The sequence below is a fragment of the Myodes glareolus genome, chromosome 13 (genome assembly GCF_982192425.1).
Source record: "Myodes glareolus chromosome 13, mMyoGla1.1, whole genome shotgun sequence".
NCBI classification, from domain to species: Eukaryota; Metazoa; Chordata; class Mammalia; order Rodentia; family Cricetidae; genus Myodes; species Myodes glareolus.
Window position 1 is genome coordinate 74347168 of NC_142038.1, and position 18236 is coordinate 74365403.

At 46.5% G+C, this 18236-nt stretch overlaps 1 protein-coding gene across 2 annotated transcripts in view; it reads right to left on the reverse strand.

Moving 5' to 3' along the window:
* Positions 1 to 1360: 1360 nt before the first annotated feature.
* Positions 1361 to 18236, reverse strand: part of Lama3 (laminin subunit alpha 3) — a 235761-nt gene continuing 218885 nt past the window's right edge. For both annotated transcript variants that reach the window (XM_087896244.1, XM_087896245.1), the window contains 8 exons: positions 18027 to 18196; positions 13846 to 14029; positions 11208 to 11348; positions 7858 to 8017; positions 7625 to 7755; positions 5298 to 5391; positions 2585 to 2704; positions 1361 to 1896 (listed from right to left, as the gene is read on the reverse strand). In XM_087896244.1, the coding sequence (XP_087752370.1) occupies positions 1751 to 1896; positions 2585 to 2704; positions 5298 to 5391; positions 7625 to 7755; positions 7858 to 8017; positions 11208 to 11348; positions 13846 to 14029; positions 18027 to 18196 (1146 nt within the window). In that variant the 3' untranslated portion in view covers positions 1361 to 1750. The remainder of the gene's footprint in view (positions 1897 to 2584; positions 2705 to 5297; positions 5392 to 7624; positions 7756 to 7857; positions 8018 to 11207; positions 11349 to 13845; positions 14030 to 18026; positions 18197 to 18236) is intronic.

An 18236-nucleotide genomic window follows, 5' to 3' on the forward strand; every position in this document is an offset into this window, starting at 1 on the left:
CCCCTAAAGATGGAGAGCAGGCAGGACACCCCTAAAGATCACCACTGGGCTCCTGGTAAGCACCTGCTGCAGTGAGGAACCGGCTGCCTCTGCAGAACACTCCAGAGTGTCCAGCTGAGGTTGGTGGAAAGCATACTCAGAGGGCTGTGGTGCAAAGAACACAAAGGAACAAGTGAGTCGCTGCCAGAAGCGGAGAGCATGTAGCTCTAAGGATGCCGTTATAGGAGCGTCATACTCAAGTTTCCTTATTATAGCCAATGTGGTGGTTTGAAAGAAGATGCCCCCCAAAGGAAGTGGCACTATTAGGAGGTATGGTCTTGTTGGAGTGGGTATGATCTTATTGGAGGAAGTGTGTCACTGTGGGGGCAGGCTTTGAGATGTTTTTCTCAAGCTTCACTCAGTGTGACAATTCAGTTGACTTCTTGTTGCCTGCAAGCTGTAGGACTCTCAGATACCCCAGCACCACATCTTCCTGCATGACGCCATGCTCCCTGTCATGATGATAATTGATTGAACCTCTGAAACTGTAAGTGAGCCCCTCAATAAAATGTTTTCCTTATACGAGTTGCTGTGGTCATGGTGTCTCTTCACAGCAATAGAAACCCTAATTAAGACAGTCGATGTTTCTTTTTTTTCCTAACAATGAATAGAAGATTCATAAATATTTCATAGTCTTTCTTAGTACAAGAGGGTAATAATGCTGGTCTGTTGTATCATGCATTATTTCTCCTTCTTGTTGGCCCTGTTGTCATCAAGTGGGTTAGATGGCTTGGTGGATAGACATGAAGATCTGAGTTCAGATCCCCAGCACCTGTCTACAGCTAGGTGCGTGTCTGTAACCCTAGCACTGTGGGGGAGATGGGAGCATCACGGGGAGGTTTGCTGAGCATTCAAGCCCTGTCAAAATGTTGAGCTCTGGGTTCAGTGAAGAACCTCCACATCCACGCACAAAGATACACAATGCTTCAACTGTAGCACATTCATCTTAGCACCTCTACTAGATGGTTTGTGTTCTCAATAATTAATAAACGTAATTTAGACTTGGTCAGTGGAAGATTGGGGAAGATAAGGATTGGGAAGTCAGTGAGTTTCATTGATCAGTGGTTTCAGTAGTTCAGTGTGTTAGCTCCTGTGTTATGAATGTTCTGTCTCTTCATTGAAGTACGTGCCTCTGAAGGGTTGGACTGATTTACTAAACTTCACTCTAGTTCACATGCTGAGCACACAGATAACCTCATAACATGTGCTCAATAATTTTCTGTACAAAATCGTGTTGCAGACTACACTGTGAGCAGGTGCCGGAGTTAATATTATTAGCAGTGATCATCAGCCCTTGGTTTTCCTTGCTTGTAAAACATAATTTGAAGATTGCATTGCATTTATTTAATCCCATGAACTGTATCGATTTAACATATTTTAAAGTTTTGTATTCATAAAGTGCTCTAAACAAGATTTTCTTCTCACCAATTGGGAAAAAGTGTTCTCTAAAATGCATTTAATTCTTAGTGGAAAAAATATTAACAAAAGCATCGTGTGCATTTTAACAATTTGTTCATTTTCTTCAAGAAATGGGATTTTTATATAAAATACATGTGTAGCAATGAATAGCAAAATGCTGCATCTGTATGCTTGGAATTAAAAATGAGATTGGTTTTTGAATGTGTGCTGATGGTGTCCTGATTTTGAATGGGGAAGGGAGATACGTTGGGTTCTCCGTGCTTTCAAAGGTGCATTCTCTTGCTGTGCAGGGTTAGTAGTCAGGGCAACCATTCAGGCTGACGGATCCCTGAACTTTTGTGGCTTCAGTGATGGGGACAGGGATGTGGTTGACTTGAATATTCTTCAGACAGCCAAAAAATGAGTTCCACACAGGTAGCATAAGCATTTTCAATTTGTCTGAAAGAGCAAAGGGAGAGACACTCAATGGAGACCTCCTACCGTGACATGAACACGCCTGGGTGTTAAGAATATTATTAGAAAGAGTCAAAGAGATGCCAAGGCTCCGCCCACCTGGCTGCTCCCTGACTGACTCCACCCTCCTGGCACTCCCTGACTCCCTTCCTGTGGTACACACCACAAAGCTGTCTTTTGCCTTTAGGGAAGGAACTTCACAGCCTGAATCAATAGATAATAACTCTTAACCGCTCCCTTTCATGGGTTATAAAAGGACTATAAAATTAACAAGCAGACTACCTGAAGGGTCATAAAACAAGAAAGAATGCAAAGGCCCCTTCTGGCAATGTTTTGGTCTTTGAAATGATCCCATCTCAACCTGCCCCATTCTCCCTTTGGCCTCCACAGTCAGCTCATTGCCTGGGGAAGAAAGACCATTATTATTATTATTTTTTGTCAACTTTCTTGATTATTTGTTGACATAGGCTTCTGAGCTAATGGAGCCTCTTAATGGAGGACTGTAAATGGAGTCTTGGGACCAGGGGAAGCAGTAGTCATGTGACCTGCACTACCCTGAGATGTGCCCAGACCCTGCTCTTCCCTTTAATGCATGTATTGGGGCGCCTTAGTTGTTGGGTTAAGAAGAAAATGTCAAAAGTTGCTGGGGTGTAACAGGTGTCGAGTTACTGACCTGGGACACCTCCGATGTGCAGTGCCCCTTGGGTGCTGTTAGGTGTGAAGGAAAGCTGTCCAGCTGTGTAGCTGCTATCTGTGTCCAGTTTCAGGTGCAGGACGTGCTGTTTAATGGACACTGGAAGAGAAGAAGCTGGTTAGGTCTGTCACCTGAGGAGGGGCCTCCCACTGTCTAACGTCCCCACCCTGGTGTCACCATTGTCTTTGAACTCGCTCCTACTGGATCCTGGACCTGTTTGAGGGCACTTGGCCAGCCTTGGGTAGAGTGGTATATTATTTATGTTTTAATAAATAAAGCTTGCCTGAAGATCAGAGTGCAAAGCAGCCACACTAGTCAGCCATACAGGCCACACTTTTAATCCCAGCACTAAAGAGGAATATAAAATGGGAGAAGACAGTCGTAATCTGAGGATTCCTGGAGGCAGGGTCACCCATTTTGGTCTGAGGTAGAGGTAAAAGCCAGTGGCTGGCTGCTTTGCTTTTCTGATCTTCAGCTTGAACCCCAATATCTATCTCTGGGCTTTTATTATTTATACTACACTTGGGTAGAAATTCAACACATCATTCAATAGCAGCCAGGGTTTGGTGTTCTATAGACATTGCTAAATTGAAGCCCTAAACTGAATCTGTGGGGTTGAAGAGCTAGCGAAGTTGGTAAAGTGCCCGGCTTGCAAGCACAAGGGCCCTGCTCAGCCTCCACCTAGAAACAAAATGGGCTGAGTGTAGTTCTGCTTTTGCAATCCCAGTGTCAGAGAGGCAGAGCCAGGCAGATCCTGGGGCTCGCTCACCAGCCAGCTGAGACTACCTAGCAAACTCCAGGCCAATAAGGCCTAGTCTCAAAGACCAAAGTGGTTAGAGCCTGAGGAATGAAAGCCACTTTTGGCATCTGGCCTCCACAGGCGTGTGCATGCATGTAACCTGCACACACAAGAACACAAATGTACGCACACACATCATTACGCTACTCACCAAGACGCTCACTGAGGGCTGAGCAGGGATGAAACCCAAGCTCTGGTCATCTCTTGTCTCCAGAAACCATACGTGATACGGCCTCAGGTACTGTCTCAGAAGCCAGGGTTATTCTATACAAATGTTGACCCTCAACACATAAGTTCTCCTATCTTGATAATTGTATCTAACTGAAAGACAGCTTTCAATTTAGCCAAGAAAGGACTACTTTTTACAAAAAGGTGTTTTAGTCAGTCCAGGCGCAGATATTTCTATTCTTGATCTCAGCCCAAAGGGCAAGAAGAGATAAAAATTTGTTTATTATTTACTTACATATTTATGGAGTCTCATACTGGCCTCAAACTTACTACACATCTCAGGATGACCTTGAACTCTGACCTCTAACCCTCCTCCTTTCCAATGCTGTGTCACAGGTGTTCACTGCCATGGCTTATGGGGATGAACCCAGGGCTTTATGCATGCGATGCAAGCATTCTACCAGTGCCAGGCACATACACCACTACGATAATACCCACAAGTTATTACTAAAATAACAGGTTCTGAGAGGATGTGTTCACTTTCCACCATTGTTTAGTTCAAATACTTTGGATTAATATTGAATAATTAATATTGAAAGATAACAATGACCCTTAAAAATCCAACAGCAAAACTAGATGCTCCCTGCATGTTCACTACAGATCAGGGGCAAAGATGCTCACTGCATGCTCAGTACAGATCACGGGCAAAGATGCTCACTGCATGCTCAGTACAGATCAGATGTGAAGATGCTCCCTGCATGCTCACTACAGATCAGGGGCAAAGATGCTCCCTGCATGCTCACTACAGATCAGGGGCAAAGATGCTCACTGCATGCTCACTACAGATCAGATGTAAAGATGCTCACTGCATGTTCACTACAGATCAGGGGCAAAGATGCTCACGGCATGCTCACTACAGATCAGGTGCAAAGATGCTCCCTGCACGCTCACTACAGATCAGGTGCAGGCCATGACTTTATACACACTTCTTCATTTACCCTCACAAGCCTGATGCTCACTGACTGCTCCCTATAGGTCGTTGTAAACCGTGCACTTTATACACACTCCTTCATTACCTTCACAAGCCTACACCATTTTATCTTCATCTTACAAATGAGAAAACAGTATTAAGGAGTGTATAACTAACTTGTCCATAGTAAGGGATGGAATTTAAAGCTAGTTTCCCTTTTTTAAATTTGTGTGCGTGGTGGGGGGGAGGTGGTGTGTGTGTGTGTGTGTGTGTGTGTGTGTGTGTGTGTGAATATGTGTTGGTAAGTATAGTGCCAGAGAAGCCAGAAGAGGGAGTAAATCACTAGGATCTAGAAATGCAGGTTGTTGTAACCCACTCACTTGTGTTCTGGGAATCACACTCAGTGCTCTCACCACTAAGTCATATCGCCATCCCCAGAAACTTGACTTTTTGTTGTTGTTGTTGTTCCCAAGGAATCCAGAGCCCAAACCTAAACCACAATGCTGTTACCACCCCAAACACTAAAGCAGCTTATCAGTTTTCTGGGTAGGGCTGGGCTGACCTGAATCCTTCACAAGCTTCCACACCCCAAACCCAGCACATGGGGAACTAGAGGAAATAGCCCTAAAAATAATGTAAGCACAGCTGGGTTGGAAACAGTAAGGAAACTGGGGGTGAGGACTAGCTGTCGTCCCTGGTCCAGCACCACCCTGCCAGCGGACGGACTGTGGGCACCAAGGCCACCAATGCCATACCTGTCACCGAGTGCCATTGTCCATCACACAGAGACTGCCTCGGTGTGACTGATGTCGAGGTCCCGCCGGCCTCACTGTTCATAGAGGCTGTGACCTGGAACACAGATACATTTGGCTATTTCCTTCAGAAGGGCTTGTGGGGCCAGCCTTCGCTGTGCTCTTCCCCGGGAGCATGCTGGATGTTGGCGCCCAATTCCTGCACTAGGTGACCCCACAATGCCCAGAGCTTCCAAAAATTCCTTACTCACACTCGTTCCAGGCAAACAAACTGAACTACAAACCCATGTCCTGCCTAGACAGCTGGCAATTGCCATGCTTGCCTGGCCCCTCCCCAAGTCCTCAGAGGTTCCTGAGGACAGCCGTCTCTCCTCAGCAGCCCGTGGGCAGCAGTGACTCTGCTGACGAAAACACCTGAACTTTGGGAGGCAAAAATGGGGCAGAGGTCCACACCTTGCTGCAAGGACCAGCCAACCACAGTGATCCCCCAAGTGCATGACGCATCACAGGGCTCTCATCCGGGACATTAAGCTACAGATTGTACTGGACAGGACATGTGTCAGGTGCCAGGCGCTTGGCACATTGCAGGCAGAATCCCACCTTCCCACTCTGAAGGCTGGAGACTCCTCCAGGAATTCCAAGGATTGAGTCAAGGTAAATAAAATGAGAAGGCTAAAATAAGCGTATTTATAAATAATTTACCTCGATTTGCCTGTAGCCGCATGGGGCAGGCCACTCACAAGCAGTTTTTGAGTTAACCAATGTCCCTGCAGTTATGAAGGTCACCAAGTCTTGTTTTGTCTTCTTGGTGTCACTTCCTTCCTGGAGGCGGTCACTGAAGACCCTCCCTAAAGCCCTCCTCCAGCCACCACATGCCCACCACCCATGCAGGCATTGCTTCTTCCTCTGCACGGCTGGAAACTCACACTGACTTAATGTCTACAGCTTCAGCGTGAGTAAGATCTATGGGCAGTTGTTGGTTGCCGGGGAAGGAGTGTCACTTTCTTCAGAGGGCTATACACTGGCAGATTTCCTATGCCCCGGCAAATGTCCCTCACCCATGTGCCTGTGAACAAAACCAGTTCAACTCCCTGGGTCCCACAAACCAAAAAGATAAGAAAGTAGAAGAGGGAAGTAGGAGGGGCCCAGAGAGAATCATGGGTAAATATGATCTGAATTCATTCTGTTCACTCATAGTAATGTCATTAGGAAATCCAGTATAATTATCATAAGCTGATTAAAAACTTCAAAAACAGGACATAGTGGCTGGGGCCAGGGTATGGTGCTAAAATAGACTCCTTGCATAGCGTGTCAGAGACTCTGCATTTGATCCCTAGAAATAGAAAAAAAGTATTCTAGGAGTTTGAGCCATTTTATTGCCTTCTGGGACATTCTCCCCATTTTTAATAACTGTAGAAAGCTAATGAAAGAAAATGGTACAACATTCATCTTTAACTCAAGGCCTTAGCTACAGAGAAGATTTCTGAAAGAATTTCATTTTAAAGATATAAAATGTGGTTGTTGAAAATAGGATATTGACTCGGGCCTGTGAGGGATAGGAACGTAAGGCAGCAAAAGAATTGCTGGAGGAAAAAATCCATGAAAAGCCACGGGAGAGATGGTGTGGTAGCCAGTGAGCAGCTTAGCTAGAGACCAGAGCACAAGAATGCAGAGAGAGAGAGAGAGAGAGAGAGAGAGAGAGAGAGAGAGAGAGACAGAGACAGAGACAGAGACAGAGACAGAGAGAACAAAGGGTCCAGAGCAGATTCCATGGGCTCAGCGCACTAGCAATGGATGTGACCTGATGTAGACTTGGAGGGTGAAGAAAAGGAGGGATACAAATATGGGTGGGTATATGGCATTTCCTCTGTCCTTGACAAAAGCCCTAGGATTGAGAGTTCGCCACATTTTTCTGCAGCCACACCAATGTATCCACTCTTGTCTGACCTCAGAAGCGAAGCAATGTCTGACTTGATTAGTACCCAGATGGCAGAGTTGTATCTATGTTTTATAGACCCTGGAACTGGGTTTGAAGGAATTTGAGCAGCTTCCCCAGTAACCTATAACTAAGTGTTGTCTCTAGAATTCATCTCAATTTGTTTGATGTTTCTCAATTTTAAAGATGAAGCAGAGGAATTATGATGACATGACTTGCTAATAAAAAAAAAAAGTTAGTCTCCAAAGCAGGTATACTATTGGATTCCAGGTATTGGTATAATAAAATTCCAGGTTTCTTAGGTGTAATATTGGATTCCACCTGTACCCTAACTTCAGACTTGCTGAGTCTGTTAGTGAGATCTGGCTCCCTCTCCCCTCCCAGGTAAGCATACCTTTCCTGCGTCCATGTAAACACTTAAGCGCTGTCCAGACTGACTTTCGATGTGTATTAAGGTCCCAGTGAGACTCCTCGGGCGAATGCTGATGATGAGCTGAAACTCTGGGCCCAAGGATACAGAATTGTCTTCCAAAAGAAAGAACAAGAAACAGTTAACACCCCATAATTAAAGAAAGAAAACAGAGTTCTTCAGACTTACAGACGTGAACTCTGCCAACTGTTCCTTACCCAGGACCACATGACCTCCTCCTTGGGAGAAATAAATGCCTTTCTCCAAAGAGCCACCTGAGCAGGGAGATACTCCAAACCTCGCAGAGGGGGACTCCAGGGGTTTTGAGTTCAACTGGAAGTTCTTCAGGCACCCCACAAAGCTGTGCTGGGGGAGGCTCTGTAACGAAGCAGAGGATAAAAAGTTCATGGCATGTGCCTTCCAGAAAAGTCGAGGGGAAGGGGTAGACCAGAGACTTGTGGGTGCTGAAGTTTGAAGTGTCACGCAACCAAATGCTAGGGGTGGGTGGGGGTGGAAGTTGCTAGTCTGTGCTCACATGAGAACAAGGAGAGTCAACATGACTGGTTCACACAGACAGAGCTGCAACGCAGGGAGATTCCACCTCACAGTTTGAATATCTCACTACTCTTTGTAGGCATGAACCATTTCTTAGGGCTTTGTGAGCCAGCAGGATAGCTTAATGCCAGGCAGCTGACTGAAAAATAGAGCCAAAGTGTTCCCAAAATAATCAAGTGCAAGAAGGCTCTCCATGTCTTTAGGCTTGGTGCACTACCAATAAACCACGGATGCCGTGGAGTCCAAAGGAGATAATGTGCACTACTAATAAACCACGGATTCTGTGGAGTGCAAAGGAGATATTGTGCACCTTATCAATGCCTTTGTGGAGCACCCCTGACTGTCTGAAGAGGGCCTGGAGTAAGAGCTCCCAATCTGGATCCAGGTTTCTGAGGTTCGCAATATCTTGTCATATATAGCAGATGCTCACTGCATGCACACCCACTGGCCTGGGAAAGAACTGTAGTATATTCGCCAAATACACAAAAGACTTCCAAAATCCCCAGTTTTTCACAGGTAACTTTAAGGAGCATGGTGCCCTTAGAGATGCACATGGTGCTGGTGGCAAGTGGCTGGAAAGCCCTCTTCATCAATTTTTTTTTTTGACAGCTAATATGTCACTGTGACAAGACCTATGGGCTGAAGTTTTCACCCATAGAAACGCAGCCGATTCACCGTTTCTCTGGCTGTTAGCTCACACTCTCTTTAGCACAGTGACTGCACCTCAGAACTGTGAACCCAAACAAACCCTTGCTTCCCTAAGCGGCTCTTGCCACATTGTCAGGTACTTCCACAGCAACGGGCAGTGCCTAGCACCTTTCTTCGCTTTATCACGCTAGACAGCCGAATCCTTACCTGACCACCAAGTGCAGCCACTGCAGGTCAGGTGACCCAACCGTGAAACGCAAGGCTGGCTGTGGTTCTGCTGGTCAGCACCTCTACTGGATTTTATATTCTTACAGAGAATCTTAAAGGTCCCAAAGGCCATGCTAAAAGCCTGCCGATGGCATTACTGGAAGGTTGTTCACGCTTTAGGAGGCAATGGGGTCACTGCAGGCATGCTCATCCAAGCCATCTTGGTCCTCACCTCACTTTTTTGCCTCCTGGCCACCAGAAGGCAAGTAGCTTTGCTGGGTTAGATACTCCCTGCTGTGATGTCCTGCCTTGCCACAGGCCCGAAGCAACAGGGCCGAGCAATCATGTTATAGTAAAATTAACCACTTTGTATGTCAACCCAACGTTCTTTAAATAGAATATTGTCAATAGGTGCTGCCTGTCTGCCCCACTTAGGAAGCTACATGTCATTAATGAGGTTTAAAAGGCCTATCAAGGTCAAAGGAATACTCTAATCACCCCTGAAAACTTGTGATTTTCCTGAGATGAAAGCGGGTTTAGAGGTTGGAGAAAAGACAGTGTTAACAGTAAGGACCCCTTATCATATGCCATAGGTACCATATTACATATTATATAAATATGCCATGCAGTATTTAGATAAACATACAAAAGTGACTACATAGTAATACAGTATAGAGTGCTGTTTTATTCTTTGTTGTGACTTTGGTGCAAAGAATGGGCCAGGTTGTACTCCACGGAACTAGCCCAGCTCTGGCTGGGTCTAAGCTGGTGGACGATGCCTGCTTTACTTACATCTTTCCAGGCCATATTCAAGCCTGGGCCTTCCCTGGCTCATTGTAAGCAAACATCACACCAGTTATGTCCCCAACTCTTGAGGAAGGGCCCAAACTGCATTTGGGTAAAGGATAACCCCTAGACCTGAGCTGCTCACAGGACCAGTGACCTTAAGTGGCATGGACAAGGTCAGGTACAAAGGACACCCCAGAGGCAGTCAGCACTATGGGAGGGAGAGAGAGACAGGGAGAGAGCAAGCAAGAGGGCTGTGGCCCTTTTGAACTTGACAAGGACAGCGAACTGTAACTCCTCTTTGGTGTCAGGGCATTCTCAACTGTCCCACAGCTTAGTTCAAGTCTTGGGCTAACACTGTCATTTCAGGGAAGAACAGATCGATGCACGTGGTCTGCAGACCTGCTTTGTCCTTTCTGTCTGGGACTAGAGATCGAGCACAGACCCCCGCCCCACCAGGCACAGTGTTTACTGCAAGCATGCCTTCCACTTCTTCAAGTCTCTTTGGGGCTCTCTGGTTAGAAAGGGAACACGCTTGGCTCTACACCAATGTCAATATGTCTTCACGCCAATGCTAGTATGTTTTCTTAAATCCATCTTGACTTCCCTGCAAGCTCCTCTCCCCACAGGAGTGAGGATGGGCCGAGCTGTCTAGCTGTCTTCAGTGATGCTGCTTCACCTCCATGAACTCATGTCTGTGGCTATTTACTATTTATGATCACGGACATTGGGTTTCCATTTATGAGAGAAAATAAAAGGCCCTTTAAAGTACATTTCGATTCAACAACAAGTTGGTAGGCAGTGAAGGAGGAAGTGTTTGCTTTTGCTACAGTTTTGCAAAGGCAGCAGAGACCGCCAGAGCTTGGGACACATCATCTTCCCCAAAACCTCTGCCTCAGGCTGGAGACATGGCTCAGTGGTTAAGAGCACTATCTGATCTTCCAGAGGACCAGGTATAATTCCCAGCACCCATGCTGGGTAGCTCATAATCTTCTATAGCTCCAGTTGCTAGAGAACCAGATACACTCTTCAGGCCTCTACAGGTGCCAGGTGCACGTGTGGTACAAAGACATACATACAAATACAGCATCCACACATAAAATAATAAATCAACAAGCACACACCCCATCTCCTTTCCCCGGAAGAGAAACTGAGAGTCATGTTTCTAATGCCATAGAGAACCCCATGGTCACTTCTTAAATGCCCGTATCTCAGCCTGGACCTTATACATAAGCCTGGGAATGTAGAGCGGGCACGTTGCGGCCTTGAGAACACTGGCTATGTCAAACAATTATTCAAAGAATTTTGAAGTCTTAACTGTTTCACATGATAACAACTACAAAGAGAATTACTTTTGTCCCCCTAGCTTTACCTTCAACTTTCTTGATGGTGACAACCCCAGGTAAACCTGTGCTCTGGGGATGATGGTAGAATTTCCAGGCCAGCTGCCTTCCTGGGCTCTTAGCCCGTCCACAACCAGGCGCACCCTTCCTCCACTTTGTCCAAACGCCACCTTTAGAATGAGGAAAAGAGTCAAAGGTTTACCTCTGTTAACTAGTACCAGATTGTTTTTATTTTTTCAAGACAGGGTTTCTCTATAGCTTTGGAGCCTGGCCTGGCCTCGCTCTATAGACCAGGCTGGCCTTAAACTCACAGAGATCTGCCTGCCTCTGTCTTCCGAGTGCTGGGATTAAAGACATGTGCCAGCATTGCCCGACTTAGTACCATATTTTAATAGTAGTCATGAGAAATGTAAAAAACCATTTTTCTATCCTTCAGTAGCTTTACAAGGAGGGAAAAGTTTTTTCTTGTTTATCATTGTGACCGTTGTTTTGTGAGAACACGTCGGATATTCACCAGCTGCGATGAATGCTGAGTTAAAGACAGATCCAGGGGGTCTAGAGAGTGAACAAAGGCGGGAGAACCAAGGCACAAGCTGACTGAGGTCAGAGCAGTCTGCAGGGAGCTGAGGGCAGGGCAAACCAGGGCAAGGCTCCGGAGCAAGCAGGAACCGGACATTCCTCCTGTGCCACCAGGGGTAAGCATTCTCTTGGCTATGATTTTGAATCCTTGTTGGCTCTCTCAGTGGTGGGGACTCTCACTAAAGACGCCCAGTTCCAGTGCCACCAGTAGAGGTCTACATTATCCCCAACCAATTCTCTGGATCTCTGTCTCTGTCTCTGTCTCTCTTGCCCCCTCCCTGCCTTGCCATTAGCCTAGCTGCCGGTCCAAAGCAAAGAAAGCAGCACTGACTTCCTCCTTTGGGGTCACTTCACATGCAGCCGTTCAGCTGTCCGTCTTGCTCTTCTTTCTGCATACGTCCTGGACCCCACTGCTCCCCACTCCCACCGTGGCCCCCAGATAAGGGCAACAACATTTACCTGCTTTCCCTACTTCTATTCTTGCCCCAGTCTAGTCAAAGGGTCTTCGTAAAAGTCAACATGTTCCTGTCTGTGCTTTACCAGTTCAAGATGCTTCAAAAGCTTTAGAGACACTTGTAATAGAATCCCAAGGTCCAGCCGGGCATAGTGACATATGCCTGTTATTCCTAGCCACTTGAGCTGATGCAGGAGGATCTCAAGTTCTAGGTCAGTCTGGAATACCTAGTGAGTTCCAGGACAGCCTGGGCTGTACAGTGACATCCCATCTCATAAATAAATGAATTAGCCATGTCTGAAGGCACAGCTCTCTGGAGGCTGGTAGGAGGGTTACAGAGGGTTACAGAGTCAAGGTCAGCATAAGCAGCTGATACTCTGTAGCTTAATGGTAGAGTGCTTACCTAGGTCTAGGAGGCCCTAAATTCAAGTTTTCGCACCACTAAATAATACATGTATAAATGCATACATACATGTAGCCAGCAATATCCTAAATCCTTAGTTTGGCCTTTGAAGCGTAAGTTATCAGAGCCCTGCCCACCCCAGGCCCCCAATCCTGTCCCTTATAATGCTGTGGTCTGCTCACTGAGTTAACCCCAGCTCCAGGCCCATGAATCCACATGGTGGCTGAGCCTTTCCTGACGATTTCTTTAACTAGAACAGTACCCCACTCCGACTTCCTGCGGTCCAGCCAGACTAACATTCCCCAAAAGACTAGTATCTGACATTATAGTCAAGATGTTTATGTGATCCAAGAGAGTAGCCCACTCAATATTTGTTAAATATTAACGAGTGGAACTCAGCAGGTCACTTAGATTTTCTGATTAATAGTTCCATCATCAGAAAAGCATGGCTTCCTTTTCTAGAGTATGCTTTTAACTCAGCCGACAGCTGGAAGACTAGGGATGCAGTGAGAGAAGGCTTTCTGCTTGTCTACCTTGTCTATACCAGGTACCCAGAGAGAGGCCCAAGAATGGGCTCTGAGAAGAGGAGAGGTCCAGTGTGGGGGGATGGGAAATAAGCTGGGGTACCGTGAAGTCCAGGTAGTCGGGGAAGGGATCACAGAAGTAATGGTTTGAGTCTGTCTTGACATTCAGGCTGCCATCCAACATGGTTCATGTGTGTATGACAGTCTGTCCCAAGATGCTGGGCATCCAGTGTCCCGACCTACACAGACTCTCCCTCTACATATGCCAGGATTCCTGGGAATAATTCTAGACTCTTCACTTTGGCTACCGAGACAGTAGATTCTGCACCAGCTGGAAGTACAGACTGGGAATCCCTTATCTGAAATGTTTGGGACCATAAGTGTTATAATCTGTTTTCTGCTTTTGGAATGTTCATATATACATAATGAAATATCTTCGGATAGAACTCAAGTTTAAACACAAAATTCACCCATGTCCAATATGTATACACACGCGCGCGCACACACACACACAGAGGGGAGGGGCGGGGAAGAAATTCTATATAATATATTTAGTATTTTAACTATAATCTGTCAGAGAGGCTAGGAATGACATTTTCTGCTTAAGGTACTATGTCTTTTCTCAGAATGTTTGGAACATTGGACCATTTTGGATTTTGAATTATTTCAAGATGCTCAATCCATTTTCACACAGTGCCAGCTCTCACCATGTGCCACTTCCCGTCATGGTATTTCTCCTTGCTTCTGAGCCTCAGCTTCTTTCCTTCTGCCCCCAAAGCAAAGACGACATGTCCTTCTGAGAGATAAAGGGCCATGAAGGAGTTCTTGGTGCCTGTGTAAAACACCAGCCCTTTGGAAGACGTTGTCTTTATGTCCATAGAAAATTGGGACCTGTGGATAAAGAAAGATAGGAGACAAGAACTGGGCATGCTGGCCTATGACCCCAGTTCCCAGGGGCCAGGAGCAGGAGGATTACAAGTTTGAGGCCAACCTGGGCTGCTGAGATGTTTTCAGGTATAAAGCAGTAAGATGTTTTCTTTCATAAATAAATAAATAGAAAAAAAAAGCAAAAAAGGAAAGAAATGGACAATGGAGGGAAATAGATGCCTTCAGTTTCCTGCACCTCAGAAGATGAGTAGAGGTGAGCCCACTCCCAAAGATGCAGGGACTTCCAGAAGTCAGAGCACACTGGCTGTTAATACAGTTAGTACAGTTAGTACAGTTAGATCACCTCTGGAGGAATTGCACAGATTTCCTAGGGCAAGTTTAGCTAGTGGTATAAGTCCTAACATATGGCAAGAAGGAACATGCTGGAACTTTAAAAGTCAACATTAAAATTATGGTAAAATTCACATGTCCTAAAATTTGTCATCTTCATTACTTCTGAGTGTCCAGTTCATTAGGGTTGAGCTAATTCATAATCATGCACAAATCATTTATATAGCTCCTCTTGGTGTGAAACACAAACTCTACCCTGTAAGCAATTCTTCATTTGCTTAGAGGCTGGCTACCACCCTGTCTCAACGGACCTAACTGCTCTTGGTACCTCATGCAAGCGGAGCCACACCCTCACTAATACAAACTGTTGATACCCAATGAATGTGCTTTCTATTTGTGTATCTTCATGGGGAGGGAGGTGGTAGCAGGAACGGGGGAGCTCAAATAATGAGAAGGTGATTTGGGTATCAGATGAGTATGTTCTATGGGACATATTTAACTCAAAGGCACAGGAGTGCTCTCCCCATTTCTCTACCTCCCCCCACCCCAAAACCTCAACTGTCCTGGAAGAGGAATTACAACATACGATGTAGCCAATAATTGAAAGATAGTATTAATTTACTTGACGGTTTCATATCATTTCCAGATCAAGCCAAGCAAACTTCCTATTTACCCGTTCATCAAGCCAGCTAACCATACAACCAACATTTACTGAGAGTTCAGCATGTAGAAGGCACTGTGCTAGGCCTGGGAATACAGCTATAGAATTATCTATGGTGTATGGGACCACCAACAGGTTCATTTAGGACAATACGAAGAGGTAGTAGAGATGCAGGCAGCAACAGACGTCTGTGCTGGTATTCATGTCTGACACCCGGTAGAGGACCGAGTTCATCTTGCTACTGTAGCTAGATGGGCAGGTTCTATTGCATAGTACACATTCAACAAGTAGTGACTAAATTGAGTTAAGGAGGAAATGAATAATTCAGAAGTAGAATCTGATGACAACAGTATGCTGTTAATTCTTTGCTTTTCAACATTGGGGGTCTAAGATTAACATTTGTTCATCGGTTGAGCAGGTTTCCTAGAGGGCAATGTTCTTCAAGATGAGGAAGAATCCATATTTGTTAAATGAAATTGCCCAGATGGTCCACAGCTCCATGTTTCTCCTGACGTGTCTGATCGACTGTGCCAACTTAAAAGACTATTGGGATGCACTCCAGAACACACAGCACATCATATACGTGGGCTCAGTGATCAGGCTTGACATTTGCTTTCCAGAACTATTTCCTAAGGCAGTCTTCTTGCAGAAAAGGCTAATTAACATTTCAAAAAGGCAGCAGTAGATTCACCTCCCAGAATCCGGCAGAGCAGGGCAGAGTAGCTGTGAGTCCCTGCTGCCAGAGGAAAGGGGAGAGCAAGAGCCCTCGCTCACATATTCACTGCAGGGTCCAGACAGCACCAGCTTTGTGGGACAGCGGAAACACAGCTAGGACGCCAGAGCAGGCAACTTCTGAAGGCATGATTGTTAAAACATTTGGGACTGGGATAGTTTATGAGTGCATATGCCAGTGTGACTGTCAACTTGACAGGATTTAGAGACACCCTTGGCATGTCAGCAAGGGCATCTTCCAGAGAGGTTTAACTGGCTGAATGCTGGCAGCACCACTCCATGGGCTGGGATCCCTGACTAAATGAGGAGAAGCAGGTGATCTGCGCACCAGCCACCCATCTCTCTGCTTCCCGATTGTGGATGTCATGTGACCTCACGTTCCTGCTGCTTTCTCTGCCACAGTGGACTGTGCCTTCAAACCATGAGTCAAATGACTTTTCGTTCTGGTTTTTATCATAGAGATGACAAAAATAGCTAATACTGTACTGACCAGCTTTCTACCCCTTACCTCACCCCCATCCCACTTCACCTTTCAAAATGTTACCTGGATGAGAAGGTATCAGGGTTGACTGTGAGCAGATCACCATGCTAAATGATGAAGGGAGAAAATGCTGGGAGCTGCAGTAGAGGAGCTGGGCATATGAGGAGCTGCAGTGCGGGAGCTGGGGTGGGAGGAGGTGGGGGAGCTGCAGTGGGGGAGCTGGGGTGGGGGAGCTGCAGTGGGGGAGCTGCAGTGGGGGGGAGTTGCAGTGAGGGAGCTGGGGTGGGAAGGGGTTGGGGAGCTGGGTTGGGGGGAGCTGGGGACAGGAGGTGCTGAGGAAGACTGGGATAGTCAGGGCAGCATCTGCAGATGCCACTTCTTTAAGATGAGAGATTGTTGTCATTAAGGTCAGTTTAGTCAAGAGAGCAGGGCTAAACAATGGGACCTCTCTTCCAGGAAGTAATGACATCATCAGGAGAAGGACCAACTAAAGGACATCCGGCCTCTTCCTGCTCTGTTCTACAAGCCGAATTTCGGCAAATGAGAAGTTCTGAGACTTTCCGTGGGGTGGCTGCTTGCTCAGGCTTCTCCGTGGGATTATTCTGACTCTCATGTCTGTGAGTCATCCTATGGCTGAGTGGACTTCAAGGGCCAGTCTCCTTTTGAAGAATTACCCTGTCACCATTGTCAGCAAATCAATATTAACCCCTTTTACCCAATGAGCAGATGGAGGCTAGAGAGTGATAAAGCATTCACTGAAATGTCAGGCAGACCCAGAGGGGAGTAGAGATTTAGAAAAGACACACTGTGTATGAAGGTCACAAAGGTACACCAAAGGCTGGCTATAGAGGTACAGGACAGTCCTCAGTTGTCACAGTGTTTGGATCTGCTGAACACGGCAAGCCTGGTAAAACATAGACACCCCGCATAACGTAGACTCTTCTGAGATGCTCTCCGCTTCAGGGGACACTGCAGGACTAGGTGGATTTCTCAGGGCAGTGCTGCAGTGCGAAGCCCACTCCGTTCCTATAGTGATAGGGTCACCATGGCCCTAGGGGGCCGGTTTCAGACTCTCCCAGCCTTGCCCCCTCCCCATACAAACGCCTGCCTCTCCAGACCCACCTTGGCATCTGCACCACAGAGAAGCCAAACTGGCACATGACACAGCCAGCGTGTAGCTATTAAGCACAGGCCAAGAACCAAGAGTTCAAGCCAGGTCTTTAGAAATGAAAGTCTGAAGGAGTGGTTGGCTTCCTTTCCTTCCTGTTTCCTTCAAGACACCTGGAAAGGACAAACCTTGCTTTCCTCCTTCCAACATCCTTAGCGTTTTCATTCGGTCCCTCCTCCCCAACAGGAATGCATCTGGTTAGCATAAAAAAGTCTAAAAGCATTCTCTATGAATGTTCTCTCTGGCACTGAGGCTACCTAAGAGAATGATTTCCCTTTCAATACAGCGCGCAAGAGAAGAAAGGTGCTTTATCACATAAATAATAACTAGCTTGGGGGTGGGACCGCAGCCTTATTTTTAGAATGCCATCAATTCTCAGCCAGAGCTAAGCTGATTATTTGGGCCCTGAGCAGCAGAGGCGGTGGCAGGCAGCAGTCACATTTCCGTTCCAGCTGTAGTGGGGGGCAGAGCACATGAAGGCCCCGACATCCCCTGTCTTATGACACCTCCTTCATGTGCATGGTATCTTCGGGATTAGATGTCTCTCAGGGAGGCTGGAAAGTGGGCTCTGACGTGGCGCCAAATAGAACCAGAATATATATATGAAAGAAAAAGAAAGGAGAAATACCTGGGTTTCAGTAGCTCCTGAGGAAGCTTGAATAGCAAGTGGCTGGTGGGACTGTCCCCAAACTGGAAGGCTCTGTGAGTGGCCTGGGTATTGAGAGGTGGCAGACAGGACTTCCCATCTTGCCATGCCTCCATGCTCCCTGGGGAGGCCTGAGGTGCATCCTGCAACAGCTGTAAGGCAGAGGAAAGAAAATGAGAACCCAACGGGGAG